The 18,510-nt window shown below is 31.5% G+C and overlaps 1 protein-coding gene across 1 annotated transcript in view; it reads right to left on the reverse strand.

The window, feature by feature from the left end:
• LOC100925057 (liver carboxylesterase 1-like) overlaps positions 1-18,510 on the reverse strand; it is a 54,695-nt gene that overhangs the window by 4,677 nt on the left and 31,508 nt on the right. The window contains exons 8-13 of the mRNA XM_031949331.1: positions 16,918-16,956; positions 11,432-11,572; positions 10,204-10,284; positions 8,915-9,062; positions 8,070-8,201; positions 4,632-4,704 (exon numbers count right to left, since the gene is read on the reverse strand). Of these exons, the coding sequence (XP_031805191.1) occupies positions 4,632-4,704; positions 8,070-8,201; positions 8,915-9,062; positions 10,204-10,284; positions 11,432-11,572; positions 16,918-16,956 (614 nt within the window). The remainder of the gene's footprint in view (positions 1-4,631; positions 4,705-8,069; positions 8,202-8,914; positions 9,063-10,203; positions 10,285-11,431; positions 11,573-16,917; positions 16,957-18,510) is intronic.

Consider the following 18,510-nt stretch of genomic DNA (forward strand, 5'->3'; position numbering starts at 1 on the left):
GTGAAGTAGAACATTTGGCAAATTCAGGAATCAAGGAAAGAATAAAAAGATTAAACATAAGGAAGCATTCATAAGAGGCTAAGTAAGAATTTTTTCCATATGAATATTGAGTATTTATATTTTCCCCCATTATGTCAGTAGAATCTTTAGCATTAATTTTTATAAGATTTTAAGTTCCAAATTTTTCCCCTCCGTCCCAAATTTTTTCCCTTCCTCCCACTCTCTTCTCGCCTCTTCCCAAGATGGTAGGTAGTTTGATATAGTTTACACATGTACTATCATTTAAAACATATTTCCATATTAATCACAGTTATGAGAAAAGAAACATCAAAAGAGAAAAAAATGCAAGAAAGAATAGAGTAAGTGAAAAATATGCTTCCATCTGTACTCAGAAATATTCAGTTCTTTATCTGGTCGTGGACAACATTTTTCTCCATAAGTTCTTTGTGCTTGTCTTGGATAACCGTGTTGAGAAAACTTAGTCAATTAGAGTGGATCATCACACAATGTTGCTGATACTGTGTACTGTATTTTCCAGGTTCTGCTCATTTCGTTTTGCAATAATTCAAACAAGTCTTTCCACGTTTTTCTGAAATTCTGTGTTCAAATTTTCCCACATTCTTTCCAATATTTATTGTTTTCCTTTTTTATCATAGTGGTCAATCTGAGAGGTGTGAGGTAGTATCTAAGAGTTGTTTTAATGTGCATTTCTCTAATCAAAAGTGATTTAAAGCATTTTTCCATTTGTCTATAGATTGTTTTAATTTCTTTATCTGAAAACTGCCTGGTTATATCCTTTAACCATTTATCAACTGGGGAATGGCTTGCATTCTTGTATTTGAGAAATGAGGATTTTATCAGAGATATTTGTTGTAAAAATTGTTTCTTAGCTTTCTGCTTTCTTCTAGTCTTGGTTTTGTTTGTACAAAAGCTTTTTAATTTAATATAGACAGAACTAGCTATTTTGCATTTCATAATGTTCCCACTCTTTTGTTTGGTCATGAATTTTTTCTTTCCCATGGATCTAACAGGTAGATTATTCCTTTCTCTTTTAATTTGCTTCTGGAGTCTAATATTCTACTTACTACCTTAGTTTCTTTCTTGTTGGTTGAATTTATCAAGATCTGAGAGGAGATAGTTGAGGGCCCTCACTAGTATAGTTTTTCTGTCTTTTCTTTCCTAAAACTCATTTAACTTTTCCTTTAAGAATCTGGATGCTATACCACTTGTTTCACATATATTTTATATTGACATGTTGTATTGTCTATGATACCTTTTAGGAAGATCCAGTTCCCTTTCTCATCTCTTTCAATTAGGTCTATTTGATTTTACTTTGTTTTAGAGCAGGATTGCTACCCCTGCTTTTCTTTTTTTTTTTTAATATTAGCTGAAGCAAAATATATTCTGTTCCAGATCATTACCTTTGCTCTAGTCAATGTAATAAAAATGCCAATATTATTAAGCATCTTACCAATCAAACAATAAAAGAAACTATTTTAGAGAGCTAGGAAAAATGACAAAATATATATGGAAGAATTAGATGTCAAAAATATCAAGCCAACTTATAGGAGGAAATGTGGGAAGAAAGGGGGTATAGCTGTTTTAAATTTCAAAATGTATTACACAATAATGATAAAAAAAATTGGGACTTAATAATTTGGTGACTCACTGGAATAAATTGTTGTTGTTGTTGTTTGTTCTTTGTTCTCTAAGAAGACCATGATATCAGGGATATGATGCCATGACATACAAATAAATTGGATTTAAGTGAGGGAGGGTTGTTGCAAGGTCACCTGCCTCACTTTCCCCTCCAGAGTCATCTGGATCTAGTGGCAAGATATAGATCAAGATGACTAGAGATGGCCCTGGATGCCCATTCTGTGATTAAGGTTAGGAGACAATTGAATAATGTCATGGTACTCTCCAAGAACAAAGGACAAACATCAACCTGAGTAAAGAGGAACCAAAACTGGACTTGGTCAGTTGGAAAGCTTCCCTTCCTCCCTTCCTTTCTCCTTCTCTCCCTCCTTCCTTCCTTCTTTCCTTCTTTCCTTCCTTCTTTTCTTCATTCTTTCCTCCCTTTTTCCCTCACTACTTTCCTCCTTTCCTTCTTTCCCTCTGTCCACATAGCATATCATACCCTTACATACAGATGCTCTTAAAAGCATTTTCTTTTCTCTTTCGCACCTCTGCATCTTCCTTCCTAAAAAATCTTTGTTACCAGCTAGATTTCTTTCTTAAGGACCATTCCCTAAACCAAAACCAATCTGTGTCTCATTATCTTCCAATAGGTCCTAGACCAAGCCCTATTTGGTCATTGTTTAGATCCTGTTTGGCTCAGACTGAATGTAAATGTCGCTATCATTCCAGCTTTGGCCAGAAACCCTAAGGGTCTTTTCACACCCCAGACAAATTAGGTATGCAATATACAGAAGCAAGTAATTGAGGCAGCCTTTTGCTTGATAAAAAGCAAAGGTCCCAGATATTTGGCTAAGAACTCACTGTTTAAAAAAAAAAAAACTGCTAAGAAAACTAGAAAGTAGACTAAGAGAAATTATATATAACAAAGTATCTCACACTATATATGAAAGCAAAATCCAAATGAATATATAAATTAGACATAAATGTTATCATTAACAAATTAGGGAAACTGAAAGCAAGTAACTAAGATTTATGGGTAAAGAAAAAGTTCTTCATCAAGCTAGTGTTATAGAGGTTTACATATAGTAAAATGGATAATTTTGATGAAATGGAATATTAATTTTTTCAAAAATCAAAACAAAGGAAACTAAAACAAGAAGAGATTCAGGAAAATCTTTGCATTAACTTTCCCTGGTTAAGGTCTCATTTCTAAAATATACTTTACTGAATCAAATTTATAAAAAACATTTCCTAATTGATAAATAGTCAAAAGATATAAAGAGGCATTTTTCAGAGGAAGAAATCCATGTCATATGAAAAAATGCTGTAAATCACTAATAATTTGAGAAATGCAAATTAAAGCGATTATAAGGCATTATCTCATACTCATCAGATAGAAAAGGAAAAAGACAAATCCTGGAGGTATTGTAGGGAAGTAAATTTATTAATACGTTAGAGCTATGCCTTACTCCACTCATTCTGAAAAGTAATTTTTATAAAAAAGAAAAGTAATTTTAAAAAATACTGAATAAATCATTAAGTTGTGCTTGAACCAACAATAATAACATATGAACTAAGTATGCTGAACCAACAACAACACTATAAAGTCTCTGCCACAACAAATTTCTCTTAAAAAAAGAAAAATTATCCATGTATACAAAAATGTTTACATCAGATCTTTTCATGGTGGCAAAGAATTGAAAAGTGAAGAAGTGGCATTAATTGGGGAATAGTAAAATATTGTGCTATAAGAAATGATAAAGGAAACAAGTTTGTATAAGCCTGAGAAGATTTGTATGAACTGATTAAAGTAAACTGAGTAAAATTCAGAGAATAAATTCTTTAATAACAATATGGTAAAGATAAATAACTTTGCAAGATTCAGAAACTCTTATTAACATAAAAAGCAACCATAATTTCAGAAGATATATGATGAAACATGGTTCCCACCTTCTGATAAAGAAGTTATAAACTCAGACTGCAAAAAGACATTATTTTTTAAAATATGGTTAAAATAGAATTTTTAAAATAAATTCTATATGTTGTAATGGCTTTTGGAGTTTTTATTTTCTCCATGTATGAAAGAGGGAAATTAGAAAAGAGAAAATTAAGCGGTAAAATAACCAAAAAATTGATTAAAAAGAGAAATGTAATCTAAACAATTCTAATCACTTGACCACCAGCAAAGTGAAAAGATGGTAAAAGATGAGAATAATAAATTGTTGGAGTAATCAAAGTTGTGAAAGGATAGCCAAACTAATTCACCACCTATCAAATAATGAGTCAGTTCATCTATTCTGGAAAGCAATTGGGAATTACATAAATAACAAGAGTTATATGTCCATATTCTTTGACTCAGAAACCTTTTTCTTAGGCATACGTCCCAAGAAGGTCAATGATAAAGATAGCTGTCCTACATATACCAAAATATTCATAGGCACATTTTTGTAGTAGTAAAAGCCTGGGGTCTGTGGGGGCTTTTTTTCCTTTTTTTTCCCTGGGGGGAAAGTTCTCTTCTAATTCATTTGGAAAATAACTGAATATATTTCACTATTTGAATGAAATAAAATATTAATGAGCTATAAGAAATAAAAATATGATGAATGCACATAAAATGAGAATTATATGAAATTATGTAAAATATACACATGATTACTTCAACAATGTAAATGAAAAGAATAATGACCATATGAAAGAGAGGAAACTGAATCCTTAGCCTAAAAGAAGAGATATAAAAATGTACCTCTCTCTCTTCTTTGTACTAATGAGGGAACATGAGTATGAAATTCTGCATCTAATGTCAGATGTGGTTGATGTTATGGCTAGTTTGGCTAAAATATATTTCCCTTCCTTTTTGATTTTTTGTTATAAAAGAATATATTAGGAAGGGGGGAAAAGGAGGGAAGTATTGGAAAATGTAGATGATGCAAAAGCAAAATATATGAATCATTTTTTTTAAAAGTTCCCCTCTTCTCTGTTATTAGTCTTACCCATTCCGAGCAAAATTGGCCCAATATTTCATCACCATCCTGCTAAGTTGCTTCTCCTCATTTGGGGAACTATCTAAAAATGAAAATTACAGATATTAGAATATAACTAGTAGTTTTAAAAAAACAAAACTGTGAAGTTTATACCATCCCACTTTCATTTCATAACTTGTTTCCTTTTAGAAATATAGTCATGTTTTGTTTTTACCTTCCAACATTTTCAGATGGCTTGATGAGAAGGCCCTTTTAACACATTAAAACCATTTAGCAAAACCATTAATAAAGTGAAATTCCATTCAACATGTCACCTCTGACCCCACTGCTATCACCACATACATATTTCTATTTTCAAAAAACTAATACATTTATATTTTCTCCCTGCTAAATACCACCCCATTGGAAAAAGGGGAAGGAGCAAATTAATTTTTAACAAATATGCATAGACAAACAGAATTTTTTTTCTAATATTACCATATTGCTTTCCAGATTGGCTATTCACATAGTCAGTAACAATGCACAGACATGTCCATTTTCTCAATTTCTTGCTTCAGCATTTATCTTTTCTATTTTTGTCCTTTTTGTCACTAAAATGAAAGTGAGGTCAAATCTCAGAATTACTTGAGTCTTCCTAGTAGTGATTTGAAACATTATTTTAACCAGTCAGCAATAACTTGGGTTTCTTCTGTTGAGAATTGTATATTCATATCCTTAGATATTTTACATAGGAGAATCAGTTTTTTTTCTCATAAACTTGAATCAATTCCTTATGTAGGAATTTAAATAAATTTTTGAATTTATTTAGAATAAATAAATTTATTTATTTATAGAAACAAATAATTTTTTAATTTAAAAACTTTTTTTTTATTTTGAAAAAAATGTATTTACAACATTATCCCTTGCACTCACTTCTGTTCTTTTTCCCTCCCTCCTTCCACCCCCTGCCCCAGATGGCAAGCAGTCCTATACATGTTAAATATGTCACAGTCAAATTTTTTTTTTATTTAGAAAATAAATATTTTCTAGAAATATTTGTAGGAATAAAAATTTTGTCAGAGAAAAATTTCCCTCAAAGGTTTCTTTTCCATTTAATTATTTCCTTTTTAATCTTAATTTTCATAAATGTTTATGCAATTAAATAAATGCATTATGACAATTCCATGTCTTTTTGTTTTTAATTTTAATTTAATTTTTTATTTTTCATATTATTAGTTTAGTATTTACTTGATTTTTTTTATTGGCTGACTTTTTAGTATGCTATTTGTATTAACAATTCAAAATCAAATGAATTGGTAATACAAATAAAAGTGTTTAGGAACATGAATTTCTTTCAAAAAATTACTTTGACTTAATCCCAAAAGTTTTGATAAGTTGTCTCATTTTTGCTATTAACTTTAATGATATTTTCTATCTTTCTATGATTCTATAAACAACTGTTTAGTTTTAACTTACATAGTATCTGGTTGATTTTTAAAATAATTTTATGCATGAACCTATATTTAATGTAATGGCATTGTCCTATGATCAACAAATGCCATTTATAATATTTTTGCATTTTTGATATTTGTTTGTGAAGTTTTTATGTCCTAAGGTATGATAAATTTTTGTAAAGTCATGCATATTTTAATCCCATTTAATATTCCTCAGAAGTATATTGTATCAATTTTTCTAAAATTCCATTAATAATATTAATTTCTTATTTTTTTGTTTAAATTTGTGTAATGCTGATAAGGATAAATTGAGATGTCTTATTATTTTAGTTTTATTGTATATTTTTATAAGTAATTTTATTTTTACTTTAAGAATTTATAAGTTGTGGTATTGGGTTCATACATGAAATATAGAAAATTATCTCTATATATTACTTTTCAACCAAATGTTTTCTTCATTCTTTAACTATAATTACTTTGTCATTTTCTTCTATCTCTTCTTTGCACATGTGTATATGCATGGATATATGTTTGTATGTGTGGCATTCAGCTGAGGGATAATAGATTTTAACTGTGGGAGTCTTTCTGTTTCAAAAATATTTCTTTTAAATAGTATATTGTTGGATTTTGCTTGCAGCAAAATTCTTGTTTTAAGGATAAATGTATCATATTCACATCCAAAATATTATAGCTAATTGCTATATAGCTGATATTATCCCATTCTATTCTCTTACATTTTTCTTCTGTATTCTTTTCTCTTCCCATTCATTTCATGCTATTTTGCTTTTATTCCCCTTGTTTTAATTCATTTTCTACCATCCTCTCTCTAAGTTTAAGGGGTTTGTTTTGCTTTGTAATTTTATTTTTGCTTATTACTAATCTCTCCCTCAATATACTCTCCTCTTTTCATGCTTTCCCTCTTCCCATTTTTATTCATATCCTTGTTGAATTAATATTATGCTACAATTTTTATACTTTCCCTCTTCTTATTTTTATCCATATTCTTGTTGAGTTGAATGTTGCACTACACTAAATTCTTATGTTTTCTTCTTACTTTTGAGTAGCAGACATGAAAGTAAAGTTTGAGTGAAATCTTTTCCTACTGATGTTTACACCTAGTTCTATTTGCAAAATACAGATGTTTGTTTTAAAAATGTTCCCCAATATTTTTCTGATTTTTCTCTTAAGAAATCCTCTTTCTCCTACTTCCTTTTATTGTTTTCAATTGGGAGTCTTCTCTCACTCCAGACTTCCTGTCCTTTACATACACAGAGGAGTTTTTTATATTCTCTCTTAGGACAGCATTATATTATTATCAAATAGCATGGTCTTGAGAGATCTCCCCAAAATACTTTTATAAGTAATTTTATTTTTACTTTAAGAATTTATAAGCTGTAGTATTAGATTCATGCATGAAATATAGAAAATTATCTCTATATATTGCTTTTCAACAAAATGTTTTCTTCATCCCTTAATTATATTTATTTTGTTAAATATCTGCTCTTAAAGTTCTCTATGTCAATATATTTTCTAAGTTGTGGTACCCAGAACTGAACAGGATGAAGCAAGTGTGAGCTGACCAGAAGTGAGCAAAGCAGAGCTATCAGCTCCTTTATCCTAATCACTATATTACTGTCTATATGATCTACCATCACTTCCTCAGGGAAAGAAAATATCCTGTTTCAATTGTGAGAATTGAGTTTTAAGATAATTAAGTTGGTAGTGTGAGTCTGGGACTGGACAACAGGATGTTTGTTCCAGTTGTAGATCCATCAGGACTTTTAGGTTAACTAACTTCACTCTTTGGGACATAGCCATATTCTCTGTATTTTAGAAATAAAAATAATCATCTTTTTTTATTCCACAAAGATGATGTGAGAACCAAATGAGATAAGAATTAAAAAAATACTTTGATAATTCAAAAAAGTTGAATACATGTAAGAGCTAAAAGTTATCTTTCAAAAAGAGTCATAATATCTTAAGGAAGCTTTTGTACCAAATAAAGATCCATTACTTTTTAAAAATGGAGATCCAAAGACAGGAAAGAGATCATCTCCATGGTCTGACTTGACTGTTGCTGGTTTCAAGTTTCCCCAGACACTTGAGCGATGCTGCAATTCATAGAGGTAAGTGGGTGCACCTGAATCTGAATGGAAAGAAATGGAAGAAAACTCTCATGTCCTTTATCACAAATAGATGTGTAACCTTTAGAAAGCTAAAAATGCTTGTCTTCTGAGATATTATTTTAAATAATTGGAAAACCTAGGACCTAATGTAATTAGAGGTATCAAGAGGCATATGCTGAATAATAATCAAAATTAAAGGAGATATATTTTTTTAAGGTTACCATCTATCCATTGTAATTCATTAAGATCCTAAGCCCTGACTTCCTAATCATAGAATATTAGAGTTGGCTGGAAACATAAAACTCATCTTGTCAAATCCTTCTCATGCAGAAATCCTTTTGGAATCATGCCAAATCTATAGTCATTCAGTTTCAGCTTAATAAAGGCAGTTTTAGATTCCCATGCAACAGTTGCAATCATCATCCTATCCTTTCCAGCTGACCAATAAATCAACAGATTGAGTAATATCTCTTCTCACAATCTGTTCCTGTCTCCACCATACTTCATATCTTTGTACTATGCATTTTTATCTGGAAAATATTGAATCAAGAATTTGAACCTAGGCTTTCAAAAGTTAGTATTCTTTTTATTATATAGGCTGATGTGTAATCCCACTTCTGGATAGGGTTTATCCAAAGTAACTTCAGAATCATCTAATATCATTGACTAAATATTGAAAGTGATATCCTGACTTTATCACTACCCCCTTCCCTCATATTGCCTCAAAACTTACCCCTCTGAAGCCGACCCAAAATCACAGTTGGGATCCAAAATGTCAGGTCTCCCAGCATTTCAAGAAATAGGTTTTTCTTTTTGACAGGATCATCTGTACCTCCAAGATACTCTTCAGTTATCATTGGAGTGAGTGTTCGGGGGATTTTCTGTAATGGGCAATGAGCAATAAGGGAAAAGTAACTGCATTCATTCATTTTTTTTCCTATCAGTTTATCTATACATATGCCATTTTATCTCTTCATTGATTTGATGCCTTACTTGAAGTTGCCACATCTTACATTTTTCATAATAATATTGTCATTGCATTATGAACAAGCTTAAATATGGAATGAAATCCAGCTAAAAATTCTTCAAGTAAATCACTCACTTATAATATTGCTTGTTAGATTAACTTCCTGATGTTCACCTAAAATCAATTTCCATGGAATAAATTACTAAAATTTGGGTGACTATGACTATTTAAAAGAATATCACTTTGAAATTGGTTCCTTAGCTAGACATTATACAGAATACAATGATGAATTAATAAAGTTTTTTCAGCATGACCCAATAAGTGAAGATTTAGCCTAGAAACCATAGAGATTTGGATTCAAGTTCTGAACCTCACATACTGACAATGTGACTTTGGGTAAATTATTTAACTTCCTAGTGGTCTAGGCTCATTTCTAAGACTCTCAATTGCAGAGAAGTTGAAAATACGAATGATAGGAGAATTTTATTTATCAGAATTTTCCTATATCAATAATCAGTAGTATGGGCCAAGTCCTTCACCCATACTGCCTTCCTAGTGTTCATATCCAAGAAGGAGTTAAAACATCAATATATAAAAATATAATATAAAATATGCTTGAATAAATGCTTGGGAAAGACATAAACAATATGCTTTTATGGAGTTTGGAAGGTGGTCAAGAATATTCCCAAGTTGTATGGGGTTTGGTTAGAGAAGACATGATAAATTCACTTCATGTATTATTTCACATGGATTCTACAATAGTGGTAGAAAGACCAAGCCAAAGGAGGCAACTGCAAGTTAATCTGTTTTGTTCTTTGATTGCTTTGTGTCTGACTTGGAATTGAAAACATAGTGGAAATTGTACTAGAATGGACAACTGAAGTCTTGGGTGTGCTCTTCTACAGACTAGGTATGTGAAACTTTGAAACTACTTTGTGAAACTACTTCCCTTTTCTGGGTCTCAATTTTCTCCAATAATCAAATGAAGGAAATGAACTAGATAGGCTCTAATCTTCCCTCCTACATCTCATATTCAATGATTCTAGTTTTCTTACAAGAAGTGGGTAAGAATGCCATAATAGTTCTGTGGCCATTCCTTGGTCCAGTCCATCCTCTGATATAGGATATCCCAGTATCTACATTAAAAAAAATGAAATTTTACACAACAGATTAATTGTTAATGGGGAAAGAAAAGCTGCCTTAGTGATAAAAATGAGAATAATATTTTATTCTACTTTTAGCTTTGAAGTTCTCTGATGAGTTTGACTAGATTAGTACATTAACATAACTTGCTAATATCCCAGGAAACCACTAGCATAAAATTATGACAAAATATATTTTTTTTAAATCCTTAAAAGAACAGGTCCCACTTCTTCCCAGCAGACAGAAGCACATATAGAAATTGGGATTTCCATAATACCCAGATTGGTCAATGATAAGCTTTTAGATCTTAGAAATTAGACCCAAAAAGAATTGAGATTGGAACTATATTCCTTTAGTTTACTAGAATGTCCCTTGTTAGAATACAGATAGCACTGGTTGTACTTATACGTGACTAGTTTTCATTTATGCTTAATGTATCACAATATTTAGAGCTGAAAGAATCCTTATTCTTGTCCAATCAACTCATTTTATAAATGAGTAATGAGTAACTTGTGCAAAGTCACATTAATAGTGAGTATCCAAGCCAGGATTCAAACCTATGTTTGCAGATCCCAGATCTGATGCTTTTCCCATAATATCATATTTCTTATGTATTGATGGAGATGGGAAGAGTTAAACCAAGATTTCATATGCAACTTCTGCAATTTTAGTGTGAAGAAAATTCCGGGAAGGATAAGGTCACTGCTTACCTTATAAAAGAGAGTGTGAGACAACAAATGAGAAAAGACATAAACTCTCATCTTTGTCCCTTGTCTAATCTTTGTAACAATCTGAGGCAATCTCTTCCTTTCTATAAACCATAGTGTTTTCATATTTAAAATGAGTGGTTTGGATTTAATGCCTTTCAGCTCAAATATAAGATTCTTGAACAGGAAAATGCTAAATACCAATGCTGCTTCTGCAATAATTTAACAGTTACCTAGAATAATTCCTTGGAAATGGAGTCTTGTGGTAGGGTAGAAAAGTGCAAGATTGTTAAATCAGAATCAATAGCAAACCATCTCTGCAAAGGACGCCCAGTACACTAAAGACTTTTTTAAACCAGGGTTGGGGGATTTCTGGCTTGAGGGAGAGAGAAGAAGAAGACAAGACCAGAGAAGAAATAAAATGGTCTCTCACCTTTGGAAGAAACCAGCCAAACTCATGATTGGTGATTCCCATAATGTAGGGAATGTGCTGGAACTGATTTTCAGCCAAGAGCTCTTTGGGACTTCTGGGGAAAAATACTCCATCCACAACTGCAGGTAGGAACAAAAATTTCTGGAAAAAAAAGTAACATCTCCATTTTCTTTTCCTAATCCAGAGTGACTTCATTTTTACATTTTTCTCTATGTCTTATAGAAGGAGTGTTATATCTTTTGGTGAGTTCAGCAGGGAAAAATGATCCATAGCTTTACTTTGGGTGTATAAATTACAAGGACATTTGTAGATTATGTCTTTATGTTGCCAATGAATTGATTATTCCATAATAAATTACTTTTAATTTTCCTACAACTTATTTCAACACAAGGGATCAGAACATATATAAAGTCAGTTTAATAGATAGCATATATATATATATATATATATATATATATATATATATGAAAGGATTGCTGTATTATCATACATCATGTGATTCTGACAAATCATAAAATCTCAGAGTTAAATATTTGCAATGAGAGTACAGATGCTATCTAATCCAAATCACACTTTAACAGGAATACCTTCTATAATCAACTCATCAAATCTGAATACTTCCAATGAAGGGAAACTCATTTATGTTGGCAATTAAATTATTAAATAGTTATCTGTTATGTCAAACTTAGAAGTGACTCTGCATCTTCTTTGCACTGTTCTTAGATGTGATCTATAGGATCATAAAAAATTACATTGGTCTCCCAATGAGAGCCCTTAAACTATTTGAACATAGATACCATGATTTTTTGGAGTACTTAATTTTCTATACTGACCATTCCCCATTTTTTAATACAATCACCTATGCTATAAGCTAGAGGTCCTTCACCGTTCCAGATGTCCTTCTATGAAAAATCTTGGTTTGTTGATTTCTCTAATAAGTGATCATCCCTAAAAATGAACAAAGTGCTCTAAGTATGGTCTACCCAGGACAGAATACAGAGAGTCTATAACCATCTTGTTCTTTTAAGTTTTATTTCTCTAAATAAAGCTTTCTGAGATGGTCCTAAAGGAACTCTAAATTATGTATAGAATGATTTTACATATACATGCATAAATATATATAAATATATATTTAGTATATATAAATAAAAATATAAATATATATATACTATATGTATATATACATATACACACACATATATATATATACACATACATAAATATTCACATTTGAGTCTAATGACAGCATTTTCTTTGGGGGAAAAAAGAAATGTATGTGACAACCTTCTTATATATTTTAAAAGAATAGCAACCTGTATATAATAGATTTGCAGTTTCATGAGCAATCTTTTTATTATATGATATTATGAGAAATACTTGTTTTATTCTATAAATTAAAAATATAATACATTTTTAAAATTTAAAAAGAAAGGTAGGAACCAATGGACTGAAATTCTACAGAGGATCTTAGTCTATAAAGTATGGAATATCTTAAGTAGTAAAATTCTCAAGAAATAAAAAAGGCAAAACCAATTAGAGGAAAAAATGAAGATATTTGAAAAGACTGATGCGGCTTTGCAGAGAACCACCAACAAGTGAGTTTAGTATTCTATATATAAAGCAGTAGAAGTAAAATCAGGTAACAGAATATAGTAAGCAACATGATAGGCTCTATGGGGGGTAAATGGTTTGAAAGATGATAAAGTTATAAGTAACTGAGCTCAGTGAAGAAAAATATAAATAACTAAAGAGGTATTTGAAGCTACGTCAAGAAAAGGAAGGATTATAGGAAGGCTAGAATAGCTGCTTGGTATGGTTGGGACAATAATAACTGAAAAGAAGGAGGGAATTTTTTTTTCCTTTTGTTTTCTCTCCCAAAGAGAATGATCTTTGGATTAAAAATGGCAGAACAAAAATATACTAATACTGAATGAATACTGGGAAGAAATAAAGAAATACTAAGTGAACAGTTGACCACTACCCATAATGAAGTGGGGGAAAAAATAGTTCATATGATCCATGATTCAGGGTATTGAGAAAGAAGAAAAAGCTAGAACATGAAATTGTTGAGCCATCATTAGTGATATTTGAAAGCCTGTTGAGAACAGGGGAGATATTATAGAACTAGAAAAGACAAAAGGTAGTTCTACTTTTTTTTTTTAATAAATGGAAAATAACAACAAATTATAGTTCAATGACAATGATTCCCATTCCTTGGAAAATTCTAGAATAGATTATTAAGGAAATGATTAACAAAGGAAAAGCTGATAACAGAGGCAGCTATATTAAAATAACCAGTCATCTCAGACTATCAGACATTTTCACAGGGTTTCTATATTTAGAGATAATGAGAATGTTATATATAGAGTTTACTCTTTTGTTGTTTCTGTTTTTCTTTGTGATCACTTTTGGGGTTTTCTTGCCAAATATATCAGAGTAATTTGCTTGTCTTCTCTAGCTCATTTTACACATGAGAAAACTGAGAAAAACAGGATTGTGTGATGGCCAGATTTGAACTCAGGAAGATGAGTCTCCTGGATATCAAACCAGGCATTTTATTCACTGATTTTAGCAAAATATCTGATAAGGTATTTTATACTCTTTTTGTAGGAAAGATGGAGAGGTGTAAAGCAGAAGATAATATTTAAATGAATTTAAGAATTTGAAACTGATTCAATAACCAGACACAGAGATTATTTGTCAATAGTTCAATATAATCTTGGCAGGAGATCTCAATGGAGTGCCACTTTGTACTATTTACTTTATTTTTATCCATAATTTGGATAAAAGAATATATGTTGCCATAACATTAAGACTTAGCAACTTTTATTTTAAAGGACCAGAGGGCTTAGAATATGATTTTCCAGAATGCAAAAGATTGAAGATTATAATCAAGAATCACCTACACAGCAAAACTGAATGCAAAATTGAATACAATTTCCTTTAGGGGAAATAATAGATATTCAGTGTAATAGAGGACTTTCATACATTCCTGATGAAAAGACTGAAGCTGAATAGAAAACTTTACTTTCAGATACAAGATGCAAAAGAAGTATAAAAAGTTAAACAGGAAAGAGAAATCATAAGGGATTTGATAAGGTTAGATGATTTATATTCTTACATGGGAAAATGATATTTATAACTACTAAAAACTTTCTCATTTTTAGGATATTTGGAGTATACACAGAAAGCAGAGGTGTAAGTTGAATGTGATGATATGATTATCTAAAAAAATAAAAATAATGGATGTGAAAGAAGAATGCATTATAGAAGGGGAAAGGGAGAGATAGAATACACTAAATAATCTGACATAAAAGAGATAGATATAGTAGAAAGGAAAACAGAAGAAGTACAGAGGGGAACTTATGAATCTCACTATGATCAGAATTGGCTAACTTACATGCAGAAATCTATCTTACCATACAGGAAAGTTGCGATGAAAGGGGATATGAAAAGGAGGGAGGGAAACAGAGAAGGTAGGGCAGTTTAGGGAGGTAAAAAGTCAGAAGCAAAATATTTTTTTAAATGAACAGGGTAAAAAGAGAGAGAAAGTAGAATAAACAGGGGGAAAATAGGTTGGAGGGAAATACATAGTTGATCATTATTGGGGGGAAATTTTATAATGAATTTCTCTGAGACTTCCAAAGAAAACTGAGTCAAATTAATAGAAATAAGAGCCATTCCTCAATTGATAAAATAGTCAAAATATATGAACAGGCAATTTTCAAAATAATCAAAGATATTTTCTAAATCCCCATTGATGAGAGAAATGCAAATTAAAACAATTATGAGATACTAGCTCACACTTGTCATTTTAGTTAATAAGATAGAAAAGAAAATGACAAATGTTAGGAGGGATTTGAATAAGGGAATTGGGAAGGGATACTAATATACTACTGATGGAGCTATATGCTGATTCATCCATTCCGAAGAGTAATTTGGAACTTTGCCCAAAGGCCTATAAAACCATGAATACCTTTTAGACCAAGAAATAGTTTGTATCCCAAAGAGATTTAAAAAAAAAGGAAAAAGACCTATGTATACAGAAATATTTATAGTAGTTCTTTTAGTAGTAGAAAAGAATTGGACATTAAAAATGTACATCAATTGGAGGATGGCTAAAAAAGTTATTTTATGATTGTGAGGGGATCCTATTGTGCTTTAAGAAATGATGAGCAAGGTAGTCTCAGGAAAAAAAAAACATGGAAAGACGTGAATTAATGCAAAGTGAAATAAACAGCAATAGGAGAACATTGTACATAATAAATGCAATATTGAATGACAATCTACTATGAATAAGTTAGCTATTTTCAGCAATATTTTCCATGACAATTTTGTAAGACTATATATATATTTAGAGAATGAATGCAAATCGAAGAAATATTTTTTTTATTTTATTTTTCTTGGATTTTTTATTTGTATTTTCTTTCACAGAATTACTACCATAGAAATGTGGTTTGCATGATTACACATGATTACATCTATGTCAAACTGTTTTCTCAATGCAGGAAGAGTGATGGAGAGAATTTGGAATTCAAAACAGTACTATTGTCTTTACATGTAATTGGGAAGAAATAAAATATTAAATACAATTTTTTAAGAAATAAGAAGAATGTACAGCAGTAGTTAATTGTTCTAAATCTGACTACTGCTAAAGAATATGGTATTGAGATCATTCCATTAATGTTTTTCTTTATATTTTCTGTTCAGTCATTTTTCAGTTACATCTCTGACACTATGTGATAGCATTTGGGGCTTGGCAAAATCAGTGAAGTAGTTTGCCATTTTCTTTTCTTGCTCATTCTACAGATGAGAAAACTGAGGCAAAATGGATTAAGTGACTTGCCCAGAATCACACAGCTAGTGTCTGAAGTTGGATCTGAATTTAGGTCTTCCTGACTTTAGACCCAGTGCTCTAGCTGTTAGCCCATCTAGCTGCCTTTACAACTAAGCAATGAGCCATAGAGGTGTGGTTATGTTGTTCAATCATGGCCAACTTCTGTGAAGAACTCTTGATCCTATTTGGTTTTTCTTAGCAAAGTTACTGAAGCAGACTTGTCATTTTCTTCTCTAGCTCATTTTACAGATAATAAACTGAAGTAAGCAGGTTTAAATGAGTTTCCTAGGGTCACACAGTATTTGAGGCCAGATTTAAACTCAGGAAGATGAAACTTTCTTTTTTTAAAAAAAAATTTCAATTGTATTTTATTTTCCAAATATATGTAAAGAGTTTTCAACATTCCTTTTTGTAAGACTTTGGTGTTCCAAATTTTTCTCCCTGCCTCTATTATCTCCCTCTTTCCTAAGACAAGTAGTCTGGTAAGGTTAAATATGTACAGTTCTTTTAAATATATAGGAAGATGAATTTTTCTGAGTCCAGGTCTGGTACACTATCTGTTGTACCATCTAGCTATCCATCATATTTAAGTAGGATTTAAAGCAGTCAATATTTAAAATATGCAATTAAAACAATGAGAATGTCTTACCTCTGTAGGGTCTCCTAGGAAATCCAAATGAAAAAAATCCTGTGAAAGTAAACAAAAGAAGGATAGGAGAAAAGACTTCCCAGAAAGCATTGATTTTGCTACCTCCCTTAACATTCATATTCATTCTCATAGAATTCTCAAGACAATCCTCAGGGGAAAAAAGTATACAGGGTCTCTGGGCCCCAATATAACCAGCCAAAGCTATGAGGCACAAAAAAAAGTAGCAAGGTGTCTAGGAAATCAAGCTTAGTCACTGCCTCAAGTGCTTTTCTCTCTTACCTAATCTTAACCAATTCTTTGGTTAACAAATATAAGTGAGGTAAACCATCTTAGAAATAAAATTGGTGGCTCTTTTTCTCAAATTTTTTTCTTCATGTCTAATCTTTCATAGCCCATCCCTGCTCCCCAGAACATTCTGCCTCCATTCCAAGAAAAACTTGGAAGAAAAGACAATATCTATTCATATATGCCTGCAACAAAGATTGTATTTGGTGGAAATTCTGCCAATGTTCCTGAAACTTATATAGGAAGAGTAATCATTGAATTTTTAATATATCAGAGAGGCCTAATCTTTCTTCTATGTCACTATAATCTCTGAATTTTACTAAATTCTTCACCAGTCCCTGACAAACTGGTTCCATAAGAAGAGAATTTTAAAAATTATGCAAGTCTTTCCAATCCCAACAAACTACTTAGGCTTCTACTTGTCTGGACAACATCCACAATTTGTTTAAGGTTTTGGTGGATCTAAATAAAATATCCCATGGGTGCATTTTGTTCTTCTAAATCTGAGTCCTGATTTAGAGCCAGCATTCCTGAGAGGATGCTTCATGTAGTAACAGTCATTAGGTTTTTCAAAGAAAAGCAATAATTCAGGTTCTCTGAAGCTCCAGGGCTCACAAGCAACTGCTCTGCCTCCTCCTTTACCTTAGTCTTCATTATAAGGACAAAATTTCAGAAATACTTGATTTTATGGTATTAGTGGACAGAAAGGGCCTCAAAAACTCTTGAGATCCTTGAGATCAGGCAGGTAGACATCAGAAATAAACCCTAGAACCATATTATTACTAGATGATTTTCAAACAAAGATGATTTTTATTATAATTAGAGCTGTAGGATAAGGAAATCAAGATTTTTTTCAAACAACATCATAATCTAGGTAATATAGACAATCCCTTCAATAGAGAATCCTTCAATAGAGAAACAGCCAAGCCTAGCACACAATTAACAAAAATAAAAGGGGAAAATAGGAAGCTATCAGATGGTTTGCTAATTGCATCATAGGAAGTAAACTCTTTCCCAGTGAAGAGCACCACCCCACTTCTAACCACAGCATTACTTCCCTGTACCCCCTGATATTGAGATCTGAAATATTTTTCTCTGCTTCCACTAAATGTCAACATTTGCAAGCTATTGTCTCTAATGAAAACACCCCCACTTCCCTCCCAGTAAAATACAGCAACCTTTAATTCTGGAGATTGGAGCATCTCAGCCATGGGAGAGCATTCATGTTCCCTTGGGGAATTTGAAATGTTGAAGTGATCAAATACAATGAAAATTATTCAAAGGCAGGAGATGGGAGCTATAAGATCA

The sequence above is a fragment of the Sarcophilus harrisii genome, chromosome 2, assembly GCF_902635505.1.
Source record: "Sarcophilus harrisii chromosome 2, mSarHar1.11, whole genome shotgun sequence".
Classification (NCBI taxonomy): domain Eukaryota; kingdom Metazoa; phylum Chordata; class Mammalia; order Dasyuromorphia; family Dasyuridae; genus Sarcophilus; species Sarcophilus harrisii.